Source organism: Pagrus major, chromosome 11, assembly GCF_040436345.1.
Source record: "Pagrus major chromosome 11, Pma_NU_1.0".
Taxonomy (NCBI): domain Eukaryota; kingdom Metazoa; phylum Chordata; class Actinopteri; order Spariformes; family Sparidae; genus Pagrus; species Pagrus major.
Genome location: NC_133225.1, coordinates 35,575,752 through 35,592,336, shown reverse-complemented (window position 1 = coordinate 35,592,336; position 16,585 = coordinate 35,575,752). Strand labels below are relative to the sequence as shown.

The 16,585-nt window shown below is 40.8% G+C and overlaps 1 protein-coding gene across 2 annotated transcripts in view; it reads right to left on the bottom strand.

The window, feature by feature from the left end:
* The window catches only part of LOC141004670 (CMP-N-acetylneuraminate-beta-1,4-galactoside alpha-2,3-sialyltransferase-like), a 161,698-nt gene that overhangs the window by 45,544 nt on the left and 99,569 nt on the right, over positions 1-16,585 (bottom strand). For both annotated transcript variants that reach the window (XM_073476323.1, XM_073476324.1), the window contains exons 9-10: positions 7,815-7,961; positions 7,400-7,546 (exon numbers count right to left, since the gene is read on the bottom strand). In XM_073476323.1, the coding sequence (XP_073332424.1) occupies positions 7,400-7,546; positions 7,815-7,961 (294 nt within the window). The remainder of the gene's footprint in view (positions 1-7,399; positions 7,547-7,814; positions 7,962-16,585) is intronic.

Sequence of the window (16,585 nt, the reverse complement as noted above, 5' to 3'; positions counted from 1 at the left end):
AAAAAGCTGTAAATTACAATTACAGAAAGCAAACTATAATAAAAAACAGTAAGATAATGACAACCCTGCTGCCAGTTGTGTTAATTTACGGTGTAAATATTTTATGGTTTACTGTTTTCATATTAACTAGTTTTCTTCTGTGATCTCAAAATTAATATTATTTGACTTTGTTAACATCATGAAGTTTAAATCTTTTAAAGCAACTGCTTTAGTGTATGGAAAGTAAACATGTAGCATTTCTTCAGAAAGAGGCTAGCATGAACATGATGTCATGACTTCGGCTTTCTTTTGATGCATTCAAAGAAACACACACATTATTATTATTTTTTTTGTGTGTGTTTTGTATTTTCCTACACAATAAAAGACGCTGATCAAAGATGTCACTGAGATATAATGTCAGGATTAATTGTTCATTTGAGTCGGTCCATATTTAAGATTAAATTTGTTGTTGTCCCATTCAGCAGGATAAGCCCACCTTCCTGGAAAGTCGGTGTGGCTACTGTCATGTGAACACCTGGTATTAACATCTGATCTGTATCTGGATACGTTATCTTACAATCTTACACTTACAGTCTGGTTTCTCCTCACAGTGTGATCAGATCTCAATGGCAAGGTAAAGGTCACGTGATAGCCAGAGACAGCCGTAGATGTCTGTAGGCTGCATATCATGACCTTGTTAACCAGGCTTATGTTACTTATACTGTAAGAGGGTAATCAGAGCCAGTGGAGCAGCTTGCTAACACTAGTTTGATCAAATGTCATTGTCTGTATCCCATTCATTTATTATCTCATAAGTCATCTGCTGACATGTGCTGACAAAGTTATTTTGTCAAAGGTTTGTCAGCAAGACGTCGTCTATGAGCAGTCACTAAAATGAACGAGTTTAGATCATTGAGGATTTAAGTCATTTTTCAAGCAGAATTTGATATAATTTTAAACTTTATATCATTCATATTTTTGGGTTCTGGACTTTTTAAGATGTGACCTTGGACTAACTGATTAATCGAAACAAAAGGCAGATCAATTGTTAGTTGCATCATTTGGTAAGTGTGACTTTAGAGTGGATTTCCTGTTTAATAACCTCTGACTGACATCTAACTGAAAGTGCTGCTTTGTCAGGAGGATAACTATCTTCCCTCTTCAGTTGTGTTATTACACGCACAGTTGGTTCTTGGTTGAAGCCTGCAGGGACAGAACACTGAGTGAAGAGGAAACGTTAGACAGAGAAACAGATAGAGATTAAAAACTGAGAGCGAGATAGAGAAACAAAGGATTACAGTAAAGGACAAAGTATCCTTTCCTCTTCACTTGGAGCTTGTCTGGACAACAGGGATGGAATACTTTGGGCCGGGATCAGTCTAGTCTAGCTGCAGACTGCATACGTCCACAGACCTGAGAGTGAAATTGACCTTCTCATCTTACTCTTGGCAAGGAAGCATTTCAAAATGTTTGACTAGACCCTTGAATCTGAACGTTTATGTGACAAAAGTTGAACTTTCTTTATGAAAAACAGTTATCAAAGTTAATAGAAAAATTGTCAATTTAACAAACATTTATCAAGATATTACCTTAGTGATACACTCCGTAATATTCACAAGGGGGAAAAAAAGTGACCTTATATTTACTGATAACAGCTACACAGTTGTCCAGTCATGGTAATGCTCTATTGATAGCTGAGTGGAGGTAGCTGAAGAGGATTAGTGCATGCTAGCTAGCCTTACATGTTGTTAGTATGTTAGTAATGGGATAAAAGTTGAATTGGAAATACAGATAACTCTGTTTACCAGCTTTGCAGGAAGCATGATCATTAATTCAGAGCAACAAACAACTTCAGTGGTGTTTTTGAACATATTATTAACCAGCTACAGCTGATTACATTTTCTGGCAGTTGCAGTTAACACTTTCTCCTCTTTTATCTAATGAAGTGTAAATGACTGACATAATAATTAAGATTGCGGCTCTTTCAATGTGATGTAGTTGTTTTTGAATCAGACTATGTCATTTCAATAATGACATGAATAAAAAAGCTCATCATGGTGTTGCCCCTTGGTTGGAAAAATGCCACCTGCCATCAAAACCGATCAGTCCGTGTAACTAATGGAGGATGTTAGAAAGCAGAAACTTTCTTGCCTGTCTCATTTATACATGCCAGGGGGCGGGGCCAAGCAGTTCTGTGCCTTCATGAACAAACACAAATCAGGGATCTTCTATGAAAATAAGATGAAGGGGATTGCATGTCCGTTTCAATTACCCTGGCTAAGAGTGATTTATTAGCAGACTGGATACTGCGAGACTGTAAAGTGGAGTGAATGGCAACTTGGACATCAATATAGCATGCTGTGACTGTGATGCTCTCAAAATCCAGCACCCAGCAATGTTACAACACTTGAGATTGCATACACATCCCAGGCCACTACTTAACATGCTGGGTAAATCCCTCCTAGATTCCTGAGAGGTGTTTTAAATGAACAAAAGGTCACAGTAAACTGTTCCAGTGTAGCATAAATCTAGAAAACCAATCAAAAGCATGTTAATCGAAAAGATTGTGGGGTTGTGAATATTGTGTGGGAGTTGTCCATTAAGATTAAAATGTGCAGGAAATAGTGTGTCACACACCTGTGGATGGAGGAGATGAATCATCAATCTCAACTGTAAATTCACCACCATGTAGTAAGGTAAGACTCAGTCTTTCTCAAATTAACTCAGGTCTCATAAAAATAGCAAAAAAAGCCAATTAAAATATCACATGTATGGTCACATGGTTTTTAAATTTCATCAGCTACACTTATTACTTAAAGTCAAACTGAATGGAATATGAGGATACTGTAGCAGTTGTGCATATGTCATTTGTTCACAAGGGCTCAAATCTTTGTCAAAGCATATCTGTGGAAACAACAGCTTAGCCTCAAGCATCTGAGTGGGTGTCATGACAAGCTGTCAACCTCTGTGGAGTACTACAGACTGTCTTTATCCTACAAACATTGACACAAAAAAGTTTCTCCCATTTTCAAAAAGTCTACATAGTGTTAGCTAACAGCCATTAAGAATCTTAAAGCGTCACATTAAAGTGTGCTTACAGGTGTTAAGGAGTGCTACTGTATATGTGAACAAAGTAGTATAAAGCCTTTTGTGGCTCCAGAGGAAGCTGCATTGTGGGTACATCAGCCAATTACATTAGCCAATATTTGGGAGGACCCATTATGCTCTTAAGTTTGTATTCCACCTGGAAAGTAGAAGTTAAAGTCCCACTACAGTGTATTTTTGGCATTTTTACACACTCACTGTATTTTGGTAGTTTGTTTTGGTGGATGAATAGGAAACTCACCTCTGCATTTTCAGTTTTAATCAATTCAAGGTAAATTGAAATCATTCACAAACTGTTGCTGGCATTGAGGGGATACAAGGGGGCAATTTTCAATTATTAAATGGACAGCTTTGATGAAACAATGCTGCTTCCCACAGTTACACAGACCACTGCAGCCAACGACTCCAGCAATAACAGCAGAGGAGAGCCAAGCCAACATGTTTTTCTGTTATTACATATATTTAATATTTACTCTACTTATCATCAGTTGTCAAGGAAAAAAACGTATCGAGATCCTTTATTTCAGTAACAGTACTACATCCAAAAGCTGACTGAAGTAAACATATGTAAGTAATATCAGCCAAATAAATTTAAAGGGCTCAAAGTACTCATTATGCAGTAAACTGTTAGTGTTTTACTAACTGATGAATTGGATTAATTTTCCTGCTGCAATAATGTGTATGTGTCATTTTACTGCTGTAGACTTATAAGGCTGAGCTCATTTTAACTCCTTTATAAATACTGTTAGCACGTTTAATCTACAGCAATGCATCATATTCTATAAGATCATCATATGTTTTGTAGCATGGCTGTCCTGTGAGAACCATGTATCTGTTTCAGCTTTGTAACGATGCATTTTCAGCTGATCCAAACTATAAAGGAACACTTCAGTTTATCACAAACATTAAACATCAGAAGCATCTGCACATACAGGGTTTTCACTGGGCATGAAGGGGAATAAAAACTGAAATCTGAAAAGTAACTAGTAATGAAAGCTGCTAGACAAATGTAGTTGGGTAAAAACTAGAAAATTTGCCTCAAAATTATTGTTGCATAAAATGGAAATGCTCAGGTAAAATACAGGTACCTTAAACTTCTACCTAAACACAGTACTTGAGGTAATGTACTAAATTACATTCCAACTCTGTTTATCATTATCAAGTAAAATTCTAATAGTATTTATGTGTTAACTCATTAGTGTTTAGTGTGTTTGTTCTGAATATTTCCCCTAGATTTATTTAATTAATATTATGTAATGTAGTTCGCCACCGTGCATGCAGCCTGTTGCGGTCGCTCCTGTTTGTTTTTATAATTATCTACTTTTTAGCTTCTTATTTAATGTTTTAACTTTTTTGTATTAGCTCTTACTTAAGCTGTGCCCTCTCCAAACATGCTGGTAGAGAGAGTTTTGGCCTTTCTTTTTGCTGTGAAAGTACTTCTTTCACTCAGCCAAGCCATTGTTGCACAGCAACTACACGGCCGCATTGTTTATTCGAGGGATCAGCTGTTCGCTATGAAGCCAGCCGGCATGGTGTCCAGATCAACAGACATCCCTGAAAAAATATGAAGAAGGGCACACAGAGGCTGCAGGGGAGGAGCCAACCCAACGTCGGTGTGTGATGTCATCCACTCCGCCATAGCCTGGGTTATAGTCTCAATACCCGAGTGCATTCATTGCTATCTCGGGTGACTTCAACCACGTCACCATGGATACAGCGCTGCCCAACTTCACAGTATGTGAACTGTCCTACAAGAGAGGAGAGGACCCTGGACTTGCTGTATGCTAATATGAAGGATGCATACAGCTCCTCTCCCCTCCCCCCACTGGGTAGATCAGACCAAAACCTGGTGCACCTCAACCCCTGTTATGTGCCTCTGGTGAAGAGCCAGCCTGCGACCACAAAGACGGTGAGGAGATGGTCGGAGGAAGCTTATGAGACACTTCAGGGATGTTTTGAGGTCACAGACTGGCAGTCACTTTGTGAGCCGCATGAAGAGGACATTGATGGGCTCACAGAGTGCATCACGGATTATATCACCTTTTGTGTAGACTCCACTGTCCCAGCTGAGACTGTGCATTGTTACCCAAATAACAAGCCGTGGGTAACAAAGGACATCAAAGAAATCCTCAATGAAAAGAAGAGGGCTTTCAGAGCTGGCAACAGGGAGGAGGTGAGAACAATACAGGGACACCTAAAGGTGAAGATCAGGGAGGGTAAAGAAAACTACAGGAGGAAGCTGGAGCGGAAACGTCAGCAGAACAACACAAGAGAGGTCTGGAGAGGAATGAAGATTCAGGTCAGCCTCAATGCCTGTGCCCCCCAGCTATGTGGAGTACTTCACCATGTCTTCAGCATGAGCCTGAGTCTACAGAGGGTCCCTATGATGTGGAAGACGTCCTGCCTTGTCCCTGTGCCGAAGACGACGCATCCCGGTGGCTTCAAGGACTACAGACCTGTGGCACTGACCTCCCACATAATGACGACCCTGGAGAGACTCATCTTGGAGCAGCCCTTGGTCAAACCACTCTTGGACCCCCTACAGGTCGCCTATCAGCCCAAACTTGGAGTTGAGTATGCCATCATCTACCTGCTCAACCGTGTCTACACCCACCTGGACAAACCAGCGAGCACTGTGAGAGTCATGTTTTTTGACTTCTCCAGTGCATTCAACACCATCCATCCGGCTCTACTGGGTGAGAAGCTGACAGCGATGCAGGTGGATCCCCCCTTGTGACCTGGATTATTGACTATCTGACTGGCAGACCACAGTATGTGCGTTTACAACACTGTGTATCAGTGTGAGTGGTCAGCAACACCGGGGCCCCACAGGGGACTGTCCTCTCTCCCTTCCTCTTCAGTTGTTCAAAAACCTTCTTTTTAGCAAACTTTGTGTACACACACAATGTTCTCAATGCTTGTGTTCATGTGTAGAGACCCTGGTGACGCTACGAGCAAAGTTTCATGTTGTGTCGAGTCTTCTTAGTGTTTTAAAAATAGCGATTTTGATGCTACCGTAAAGTTGCCCCTGCACACCATTGAAAATGAGTTTGACCCGGAAACGAAACTACGGTGAGTCTTAAAAGTGGCTTTTTCATCATAATTATGCTTTTACATGAAGGTTTGACTCAAACACAGTCACAAAAAAAGCCTAGGTTGCATTTTGGCGAGAGTTTCACTTTAAGAACACTAATACCCTCTACAGGAAGGGACAGAGTCGTCTCTATTTTCTGAGATGGCTGAGGTCATTCAACATCTGCCGGACTATGCTCAGGAAGTTTTATGCCAGTGCTATACTCTATGCTGTTGTGTGCTGGGTCAGCAGGCTGAGGGTAGCGGATGCAAAAAGACTGAACAGACTGATCCACAAGGCCAGTGACGTTGTGGGAGTGGAGGTGGACTCTGACGGTGGTGTCAGAGAGGAGGATGCTGTCCAAGTTACATGTCATCTTGGACAAGGGTTACCACTCCATGACGTGGTGGTCAGCCACAGGAGTACATTTCTCACTAGACTAACCCCACCAAGATGCACCACAGAGTGCCACAGGAAATCATTCCTTCCTGTGGCCATCAAACTGTTCAATTCCTCGCTGTCACCCGAGAACTTCTGGAGATGAGTGTCAGACACAAAGTTTTCAACTTGCATTATTTATTGCTCTGTATATATGCATATTTATTCTAGTGGAGTGCACATTTCTTGTATTTTTGTTTTGTTTTTGTTGTTCTTGATATTATTATTATTATTATTATTATTACTGTTTCTGCATATTCTGAACTTTGAATGGGAGCAGCTGTAATGTAAACAATTTCCCGTCGGGGAAAATTAAGTATTTCTGATTCTGATTCTGCTGTAACCCCAATGTTCAAAATAAATAACAAGCAGTATGAAAGGAGACTGTCATACACGGTTGTTGTGAATTTGTTATCACACTGACTGCTTTGACCCTATATGATTGCATGTCACAAATCAACTGGATTAATTGATTTTTGAGCACTGCCAGCAGCTACTGGTAGTGATATTACATGATACCAGCTAGAACGCATCATCTCAAAATGTCAACAGCATTCTGCTTGCTTGTGATCCTACAAGATCATTCTTCCAAGAACAGCTAGGAAGAACACAAGTCGCTTCTTTGCATTCTTGGTTTTGAGAAAGGCCCACAGTGGTAACAGGTAACATGTCAGCCTTCTGTTGGGCTGGTTGGAACTGAAGTGAGATAAACTATTTTTAGTGCCCATCAAATGACAGTTCTGACACGTCTAACATCAGTTTCAGAACTACTGTGGTATCTTACAAAAGCAGGTCTGTAGTTACCTCTTTGATGGCTGACATCCTGATCTTCTCATAGTAATGCAGAGGGGCATGGGGGGTGCTCATGTTGTAGCCAAATCCAGCCACAGCTACTTCATCACAGTTATGAAGGGCCATCGTTATGGCAACTGCCCCCAGGGTTGGGATATTCTGAAAACAGAAGAGTTTGCATGAAACAGGTATGTAAACCTGTACTCTAGAACACATGAATGTCCATCAGAAGAGCCTTTTTTTCACTGTATATTTAATGTGTGGATATCTTACAGATGTGAAGCATGGTTCTATTTAAAATGTCACACTGTTTGTTTTCAGGCTCTGTGTAGCTGCTGCTGTGTGTTCACAGTCGGCTCCTGACCATTAAACAGCTCACTGTTCCGGCTACCTTTTTACAAAGAACTGAAGAGAACATGTCTCTCACCCCTCGGCCCATTTGTCCATTGTTTTGAGGTAAGCCAATCAGCTTGAAGGAGGCCTCTTGGATGAAGTAGGGGTTTAGGATCCGCATGTCACTGGGCTCCCTTGGAACGTACTTGGCCACTGACTTCCAGAAGCCATCAGTGCTGCGCTGAGAGACAAAGATTGAGAAACTTAAACAGTGTGACCCTCATACTGAACAAGATGCGCACACAATCAAATCACTAGTACAACACAAAACACAACAACACAATCATAAACACAGTTTGACCACTGTTCAAACCACACCTACTGCTTAGGAGAAGTTACATTTAGAATAAACTGAATAATATAAATGATAAATTAAATCATAAAAGAATAACAGAAATACAGCAAATGTATCGATGCGAACAAACTTGTTGCCTAGTTCTGAAATATTCCATTAGAAAACATTAATTGTCATTGTAATAGGGTCTCCTATCAGTGCTACGCTGATGACACTTGTCCTTTAAGTTGGATAACGTCAGCCATCTGAAGGAGTGCCTTACTTCCATTGAGAAATGGATGACTTGTAACTTGCTGCTGCTAAACTCTGCACTGAGCAAGCAAATTACAATCATTCATTGGTCCATTGGCCACCAATAGGAAATCTACAGTCACAACTGAACTTTGAACCACATTTTATAGGAGAGCCTTTTTTGATGACTGATCAGTAACTTCTATGTTGCTGTGTTTTATTTTCATTTGTAACTTTGTAACCTACTCATGCTAGCAATTTGGTTTAGATGCCATGTACTCTGTGAAGTACTTTGTAACTGTATTTAGATAAGGGCTATATATATAAAGTTATTAAAGTTATTTATATATTTGCAGTCTTATGAACTGGCTGTCTGTGGCTACATTCTAGGGGTGTGACGAGATCTCATGCCACGATATTAAAACTAGACGATATTTCTCATTGAGGTGAAAAGCTGTTTGTGATATCAGTACATAACAGACAGAGTAGCAGCCATCATGATGGAGTATGACTTTGAACCAATGTACCATAACGTCCTTGCACTGAACTCCAAATTAGTATAGAAGATGCCCCGTCACTTTTAAATTGTTTGTATGGCAGCATTTTGGATATCCTGTGGAAACAATAAATGGTGACAGTGACATACAAGACATGAACAATATATAAGCACTGTAAGAAAATAGTGCTGTACACCGCAGCTAACACGAGCACTATGCAAAGACACCTACAGAACCACCACAGCTCTCTCCTAAAATCAACCGCGCCTTTGAATAAAACACTGAAAGGCCAGACAATGCTGACAAATGCCTGGGAAATGGGAAATGTTGTACTGCAGACTCGCCCACTTTTCGAGTCCAACACAGGGGCAAACATAGCCAAAGTTTTACAAGTACAAACCATGTAATCGCTATTGTGACTGACAATACGCATAATAGCCTAGAATATCTTAGGCTGGGCAGTGTAGTTGTAGCCAGCTCTTAGCTGTGTACCATGCTTAAAGAAACATTTGGTAAGTCTCTGTTTGCACTTTTTATGTATTGAGAGAGCACTACTTTGATTATGGTTTGCGCTTAAAAAATAAGACTAAGAAAAACATATTTATTTGTTTTGTGTTATTTATTTTTGTGTTTTATACTGTTTTTAGTTTTTCCTTCGAATTAGTGGAAAGGAATTCAGTTAGAAGGTCACACACAGCTTCAATTAGAAGTTAGAATCTCACACATGTATATTTCATGCACAGTTAAGGTCTGAAGAGACAAATGAGAAATTATACAGGAGAGAAGCCAGTTAGTTGAGTTTGTGACAAAACCTTTTATAGTGCTTACATATTGTATCATGTCTTTTACTGCATATGATAATTAATACTCAGTCAGAAAGTAGAACTGAAGTGACATTGATTACAAGATGATTACTGGTTAAAACATTTCAAAATGGACCTGCATTGTTTTGCATTTTGTGACTTTCGATCGAATAAAGACTATTTTTCCAGTCATAAATTTTGTCATTGAAGTTTTCTAAGAAATACAATAAAATAAAACAATAAAACATTGTCTCGACTTGTTCTTGTGAACCCAATATCACGTATCGTCTTGTCACAAGAGCTGAGTGTATTATCACACCCCTTCTACATTCTCAAAAAGTCTTTCCTACTGCTGCAGCTTTACATTTAAAACATTTAAAGGACCAGTGTGTAGGATTAAGTGGCATCTAATAGAGAGGTTGCAGGTTGTACCCAACTGAATACACCTTGCCTCACCGTCCTCTTCCAACTGTTTTGGAGAACCCCAATAAAATGTGAAATTTCCTCTCAGCGTTAGTGAGCTCAGCATTCACAGCAATTGTTAACCCTCTAGGCGCCAAAGTCGCATTATTGCGACAGGCAACATTGCTGAATAAAACAGCCCATATCTTTAAATCTACTGCCTTGTGCTGTTACTGCTTGCTACCACTAGATGGCCAATAGATTCAGCTTCAATCCTGACGTCATTTGGGGGTGTGTTTCTATGCAAAATACCTGAGAAAAAAAAGTTTGAAACCCGACACCAGCTGTCGGAGCGGCAGCGGCTAAACAGCAGAGTGGGAGAGGAGAGAGCCGCGGAGCGGTGGCAGAAGTATGCTGGACAGATCGAGAGACAGATAGCGATTTTTGTAATAAAAAACAAAATGCCCAAAAGACTTTACAGTGCGGATGAGGTGCTTGCACAGATCTTTGCTGATCGCGATTCAGAAGGGGACGATTTGCCCTCTGATGACGATCGCTCGTCAGAGACGACTGACTGACGATGCTGCAGCTGCACACACTGTCACACAAGCAACACACACTGATCACAGCGAGTTTTCTTTTCTTTTTACAAGTTAGATTAGGAAATTTACTCCTATCAGATTCCTGTTCATTTACTCTGAGGATGAGAGGATGAAAAAAATCTATGAAAAGTAAAAAAATCTACTGTGTAAATATGTTCAGAATTCCGTTTTACTGAATTTTACCTGGTGACATACAAATTAGATTAGTAAATTTACTCCAATCAAACTCCTGTTCCTTTATTTTGAGGATGAGATGACAATATATATTTTTTTTCTGTGTAAATATGTTCAAAAATCAGTTTTACTGAAAGTTACTTTCAGTCACCTGGTGACGTCACAATATGCAAATTAGATGATTAAATTTACTCCCATCACAAACTTTAGGTCATTATGAATATTTTTCTCATTTACACTATGGATTTATCTCTCACCACTTCCAAGCTACAGCCTTTTGAAATCTTAAAATCCAAATGGAATATTTTCCTAAATAAACTCTGGCGCCTAGAGGGTTAATCAAAATGTATCTACAAAACAAAACAATGGTCATTTTCAGTGTTTTCGACAGCAGATCAGTTTGAAATACCAAAGGAAGTAATGCAAGAAGGGGCAGCCAAAGACAGCTTAATTATTTAAAATTAGTTTTAAACAGAACCTAGCTTTGTTTCTCGAACCTTATTTTTTAAAACTGCATTAACAATATATACAGCAGTGGCCAAAAGTTTTGAGAATGACACAAATATTAATTTTTTCACAAAGTCTGCTGCCTCAGTTATGATGCCAATTTGCATATACTCCAGAATGTAATGAAGAATGATCAGATGAATTGCAATTAATTGCAAAGTCCCTCTTTGCCATGAAAATGAACTTTGAACTGCCCCCAAAAAACATTTCCACTGCATTTCAGCCCTGCCACAAAAGGACCAGCTGACATCATGTCATTGATTCTCTCGTTAACACAGGTGAGAGTGTTGACGAGGACAAGGCTGGAGATCACTCTGTCATGCTGTTCTTCCTCTGTGAACCATGGTTGGTTACGTGCAGTCATCATTGCTTTGCACAAAAAGGGCTTCACAGGCAAGGATATTGCTGCTAGTAAAATTGCACCTAAATCAACTATTTATCGGATCATCAAGAACTTCAAGGAGAGAAGTTCAATTGTTGTGAAGAAGGCTTCAGGTCATCCAAGAAAGTCCAGCAAGTGCCAGGACCGTCTCCTAAAGTTGATTCAGCTGCGGGATCGGAGCAGCACCAGTGCAGAGCTTGCTCAGGAATGGCAGCAGGCAGGTGTGAGTGCATCTGCATGCACAGTGAGGCGAAGACTTTTGGAGGATGGCCTGGTGTCAAGAAGGGCAGCAAAGAAGCCACTTCTCTCCAGAAAAAACATCAGGGATACACTGATATTCTGCAAAAGGTACAGGGATTGGACTGCTAAGTAATTTTCTCTGATGAATCCCCTTTCCGATTGTTTGGGGCATCTGGAAAAAAGCTTGTCCGGAGAAGAAAAGGTGAGCGCTACCGTCAGTCCTGTGTCATGCCAACAGTAAAGCATCCTGAGACCAATCATGTGTGGGGTTGCTTCTCAGCCAAGGGAGTGGGCTCACTCACAATTTTGCCTAAGAACACAGCCATGAATAAAGAATGGTACCAAAACATCCTCCGAGAGCAATTTCTCCCAACCATCCAAGAACAGTTTGGGGACAAACAATGCCTTTTCCAGCATGATGGAAAAGGCATTGACCCAGACCTTAATCCCACTGAGAACTGGTTAATCCTCAAGAGGCAGGTGAACAAACAAACATCCACAAATTCTGACAAACTCCAAGCATTGATTATGCAAGAATGGGCTGCCATCAGTCAAGATGTGGCCCAGAAGTTGATTGACAGCATGCCAGGGCGAATTGCAAAGGTCTTGAAAAAGAAGGGTCAACACTGCAAATATTGACTCTTTGCATAAACTTAATGTAATTGTCAATAAAAGCCTTTGACACTTATGAAATGCTTGTAATTATACTTCAGTATAGCATAGTAACACCTGACAAAAAGATCTAAAAACACTGAAGCAGCAAACTTTGTGAAAACCAATACTTATGTCATTCTCAAAACTTTTGGCCACGGCTGTACAATTCTGATTTCTTAAAGAAACTAAAAACAGAAAACAAAAACATTACTTCCTGCTTTGCTTGAGTGCAGACGCTTCACTCCTTTGCTCTCCGCTTCACTCTCTCTTTCTTTTTTCATTGCAATCTTTTCCTTTTGAAATTTATTTGTATTTTTTCCTGGATACCTACATATCACTGGGAGCCTAATTTATGATAGTTACTGGAGGCTACGACTGTTTTTTAAACTGTTTTACCCTGAGAGTGTGGCTTATCAGCAGCACAACCCGGCACTGTCGTGACTGGGATTGAGGAGCCCAGCTAACAGAAGCTAATTAGCAGCAAGATGCCTCCTTTTTCCACGGAGGACTACCACAAACTGCTCCAGAAGATAGCAGTACTGGAAACAAAAATGCATCGGCTCGAAGTGAACGTGGAGATAAATGGACAATATGGAAATGATACTACTCTGCCGATATTCCAAAACAGTGAAAGGGAGCAGGCTAACACAAAGCTAACGGGCACAACCAAGGCACGGCCGGAGCCAGGTGTAAATGGGAGTAAATCAAACAGTCCTCCCTGGAACTCTCTTGGTGCTAAGCCAAAGCACCACAAAATACCTCCCTCAAACATGGGAAGACGATTATCAGGCAGAACCCAGCACTCGGAGATGGATTACGACACCGAGTGGCCTGCACTGCCATCACACAGGACTGTCTCCTCAACCCCAAAACCACGGAGAAAACAACCACGGACCAAGGCTACGAGCAAACTGCCCCAAGACACAGGGATTCTACTTGTGAACAGATTTGCTCCACTTTCACAGGACCCAGACTCCCCAAAAGAAGGCTCATCTCCCAGGACCAGAGAAAGGTATGAGGCTAAATCTGATGCTAAAGGGCTACAGAGAGAGCTAACCACTGGGCCTCAAACTCTGATAGTGGGTGACGGAGCTGTGTATGACATAAAATGCTTTTGCAGCAAGAACAACACCAAGGTACTGTGTTTTCCCAATGACATGGTGTCTGATGTTTCAAAAAAGATCCTGAAGATTGTTGCTGGGCATCCAACATTGAAATCGCTCATCATACACACAGGAGCCCTTGATGTTGTGAAGCAACAATCAGAGCTATTAAAACGAGACTTCATGGAACTGATAAACAAAGTTCAGTGTTTAAATACTGAGGTGTTTTTCAGTGGACCTCTGCCAACAGTTCGGCAAGGAGATGAGAGATTCAGCAGGCTGATGATGCTGAACAGATGGCTTAAAGATACATGTACTGCTCAATCACTGAACTTTATTGACAACTTCAACATCTTTTGGGAACGCAGGCACCTCTTTAAGGCAGATGGATTTAGCCTTAACAAGTCAGGAGTACAGCTGCTAAGTGCCAACATCTTTTACTTTTTGCGTCAGGCACCAGCAGTCCCTGTCAAGGACAAGAGACAAAACAATCCAAAACAGCAGATAAGACGGCGCTCTGGTGAGGGCGCTGAGATAAGGATTGACAACGGAGGACAGCAGACTCAGAAAGAACCTGCAACATCATCATCTGCACCCCAGCAACTGGATTATCCACCAGCCCCAACAACGTCATCATCTGCACCCCAACAAGTGGATTATCCACCAGCCCCAACAACGTCATCATCTGCACCCCAACAAGTGGATCATCCACCAGCCCCATCAGCTCAACACGAGGAGTCTCCCTTAGCCCCAAAAGCCCCAAAGGGGGAGTCTCCCCCGGCCCCAACAGGAGACTCCCAACATTCAACCCCCCGAACCCCATCCAGCCCCCAACTCTCTTCATCTAGTCCTGACTCCCCATTTCTGGATTTCCCTGACAGGATGAAGAGCTTTCTCACTAGTGGAATCCAACTAACACCACGCCAGGGTCTCATATTTTCCCCCATTAACCCCCCACATCGTCCACCCCCTCGCATTCCACCGCGTCAGAAACAACCCTCGACCAAAAGTCACCGAGCCCCCCCACTTCCTCTGAATCACCATATCATTGAGTCTGAATGATATGTGCCGGGTCCAGGCTGCAATACTGATATCAAGAATGTTCTTTCCCAGGAAAAGTCAGGGCCCTATGGAGTTCAGGCAGCTTTCTCAATCCCTGTGGTGATGGGTAACAGAAAAGTGATCAAACTGGTGAGAAATAAAAAGGGTTCAATTAAATCTACCAATCTAGTGAGTATAGCTTGTCAACCTTGAAACTCACCAGTGTCTCCTGTTATCTCCACAAGGTTAGCTCTACTTAATATAAGATCACTAGCCAACAAATCCTTGTTAGTAAATGACATCATTATGACCTATAATCTAGACTTCTTACTTCTTAGTGAAACATGGCTGACTGAATGTAGCTGTGCTACCATCCTCAATGAGGTTGCACCAACAAATTTCAGTTTTATGAATAAGTGTCGAAGTGGTAAGAAAGGCGGGGGAGTTGCTACCATTTTTAAATCTGTATTTCAGTGCAAGGAAACTATATTTGGTGATTTTAGCTCTTTTGAATATCTCTGTTTTTTAGTAAAGGGGGATCCAAAAGTTCTCTTCCTAATTATTTACAGACCACCAAGATACCCAGGAAAATTCTTTGATGAGTTTGCCGAACTGCTGTCAGTTATCTGCACTGACTACAACTTTTTTATCATAACAGGGGATTTTAACATTCACATAGAGAATAACATGGACACAAATGCCAAAGAACTTTGCTCTCTTCTTGACACTTTTGGCCTCTCCCAACATGTGAAAGGGCCCACACACACCCGAGGCCACACTCTGGATCTGATTATCTCTAGAGGTGTTGACATTACTTCTGTTGATATCAAGGACTTGGCTCTTTCTGATCATTTCTGTGTGTTCTTTGACTTACAGATAACTCCGGACATGCAGTTACCCTCTGTATCTGTTAGGAAAAGGTTCATAAATGAGAATACCAGTGTTAAGTTTATGGAGGCTATAGTCATGTCACCAACTGTGAGTGCAGAGACAGTTGATGAACTCCTGGATAATTTCAACTGCAAATCTCAAATGTCATTGATACCATTGCACCTTTTAAAACTAAGATGACCTTGACCAGACAGAGAACACCATGGAGGAACACTTTGATGGTAAAGGCTCTGAAAACAGAATGCAGGAAAGCTGAGCGTAAATGGAGAAAAACTAAACTTCAAATCCACCATGACCTCTACAAACAAAGTCTTTGTAATTTTAACCATGGGTTATTCAAGGCTAGACAGCAACACTTTACTGAAATGATTAATAAGAACATCAACAACACTCGTGCTCTGTTTGCTATGGTTGATAAGCTTACAACCCCCCCAAAAGAGATAGCTTCAGAACTCTTTTCCACAGAAAAATGCAATGAATTTGCTTACTTCTTCAATGAAAAAATCAAATCCATAAGGCTAAATATCAACACAAATCAGCAAAATAATACAATGATGCAATCCCTAAAATCACCTAGGAATAAATCAACGGTAATGTCAGAGTTTAATACAGTTGACCAAAAAACCTTAGAAGAAACAGTTCAGCATCTTAAAACATCGACATGTTGTCTTGACACAATACCATCTGACTTTTTTAAAACTATTATAAGCTCTGTCCAAACAGATCTGCAACAAATAATACATTTCTCACTTCAATCAGGCACGTTTCCTAAACCCCTGAAAGTAGCTGCCATCAAGCCACTCTTAAAAAAGAGAACATTGGATACTACCATTTTAACCAATTACAGACCCATCTCAAATCTTCCCTTTATAGCCAAGATCGTTGAGAAAGTGGTTTTTAATCAACTCAGCAACTTCTTGAACTCCAGTGGACTCTTCGACAAATTTCAATCAGGCTTCCGACCTCACCACAGTACAGAAACA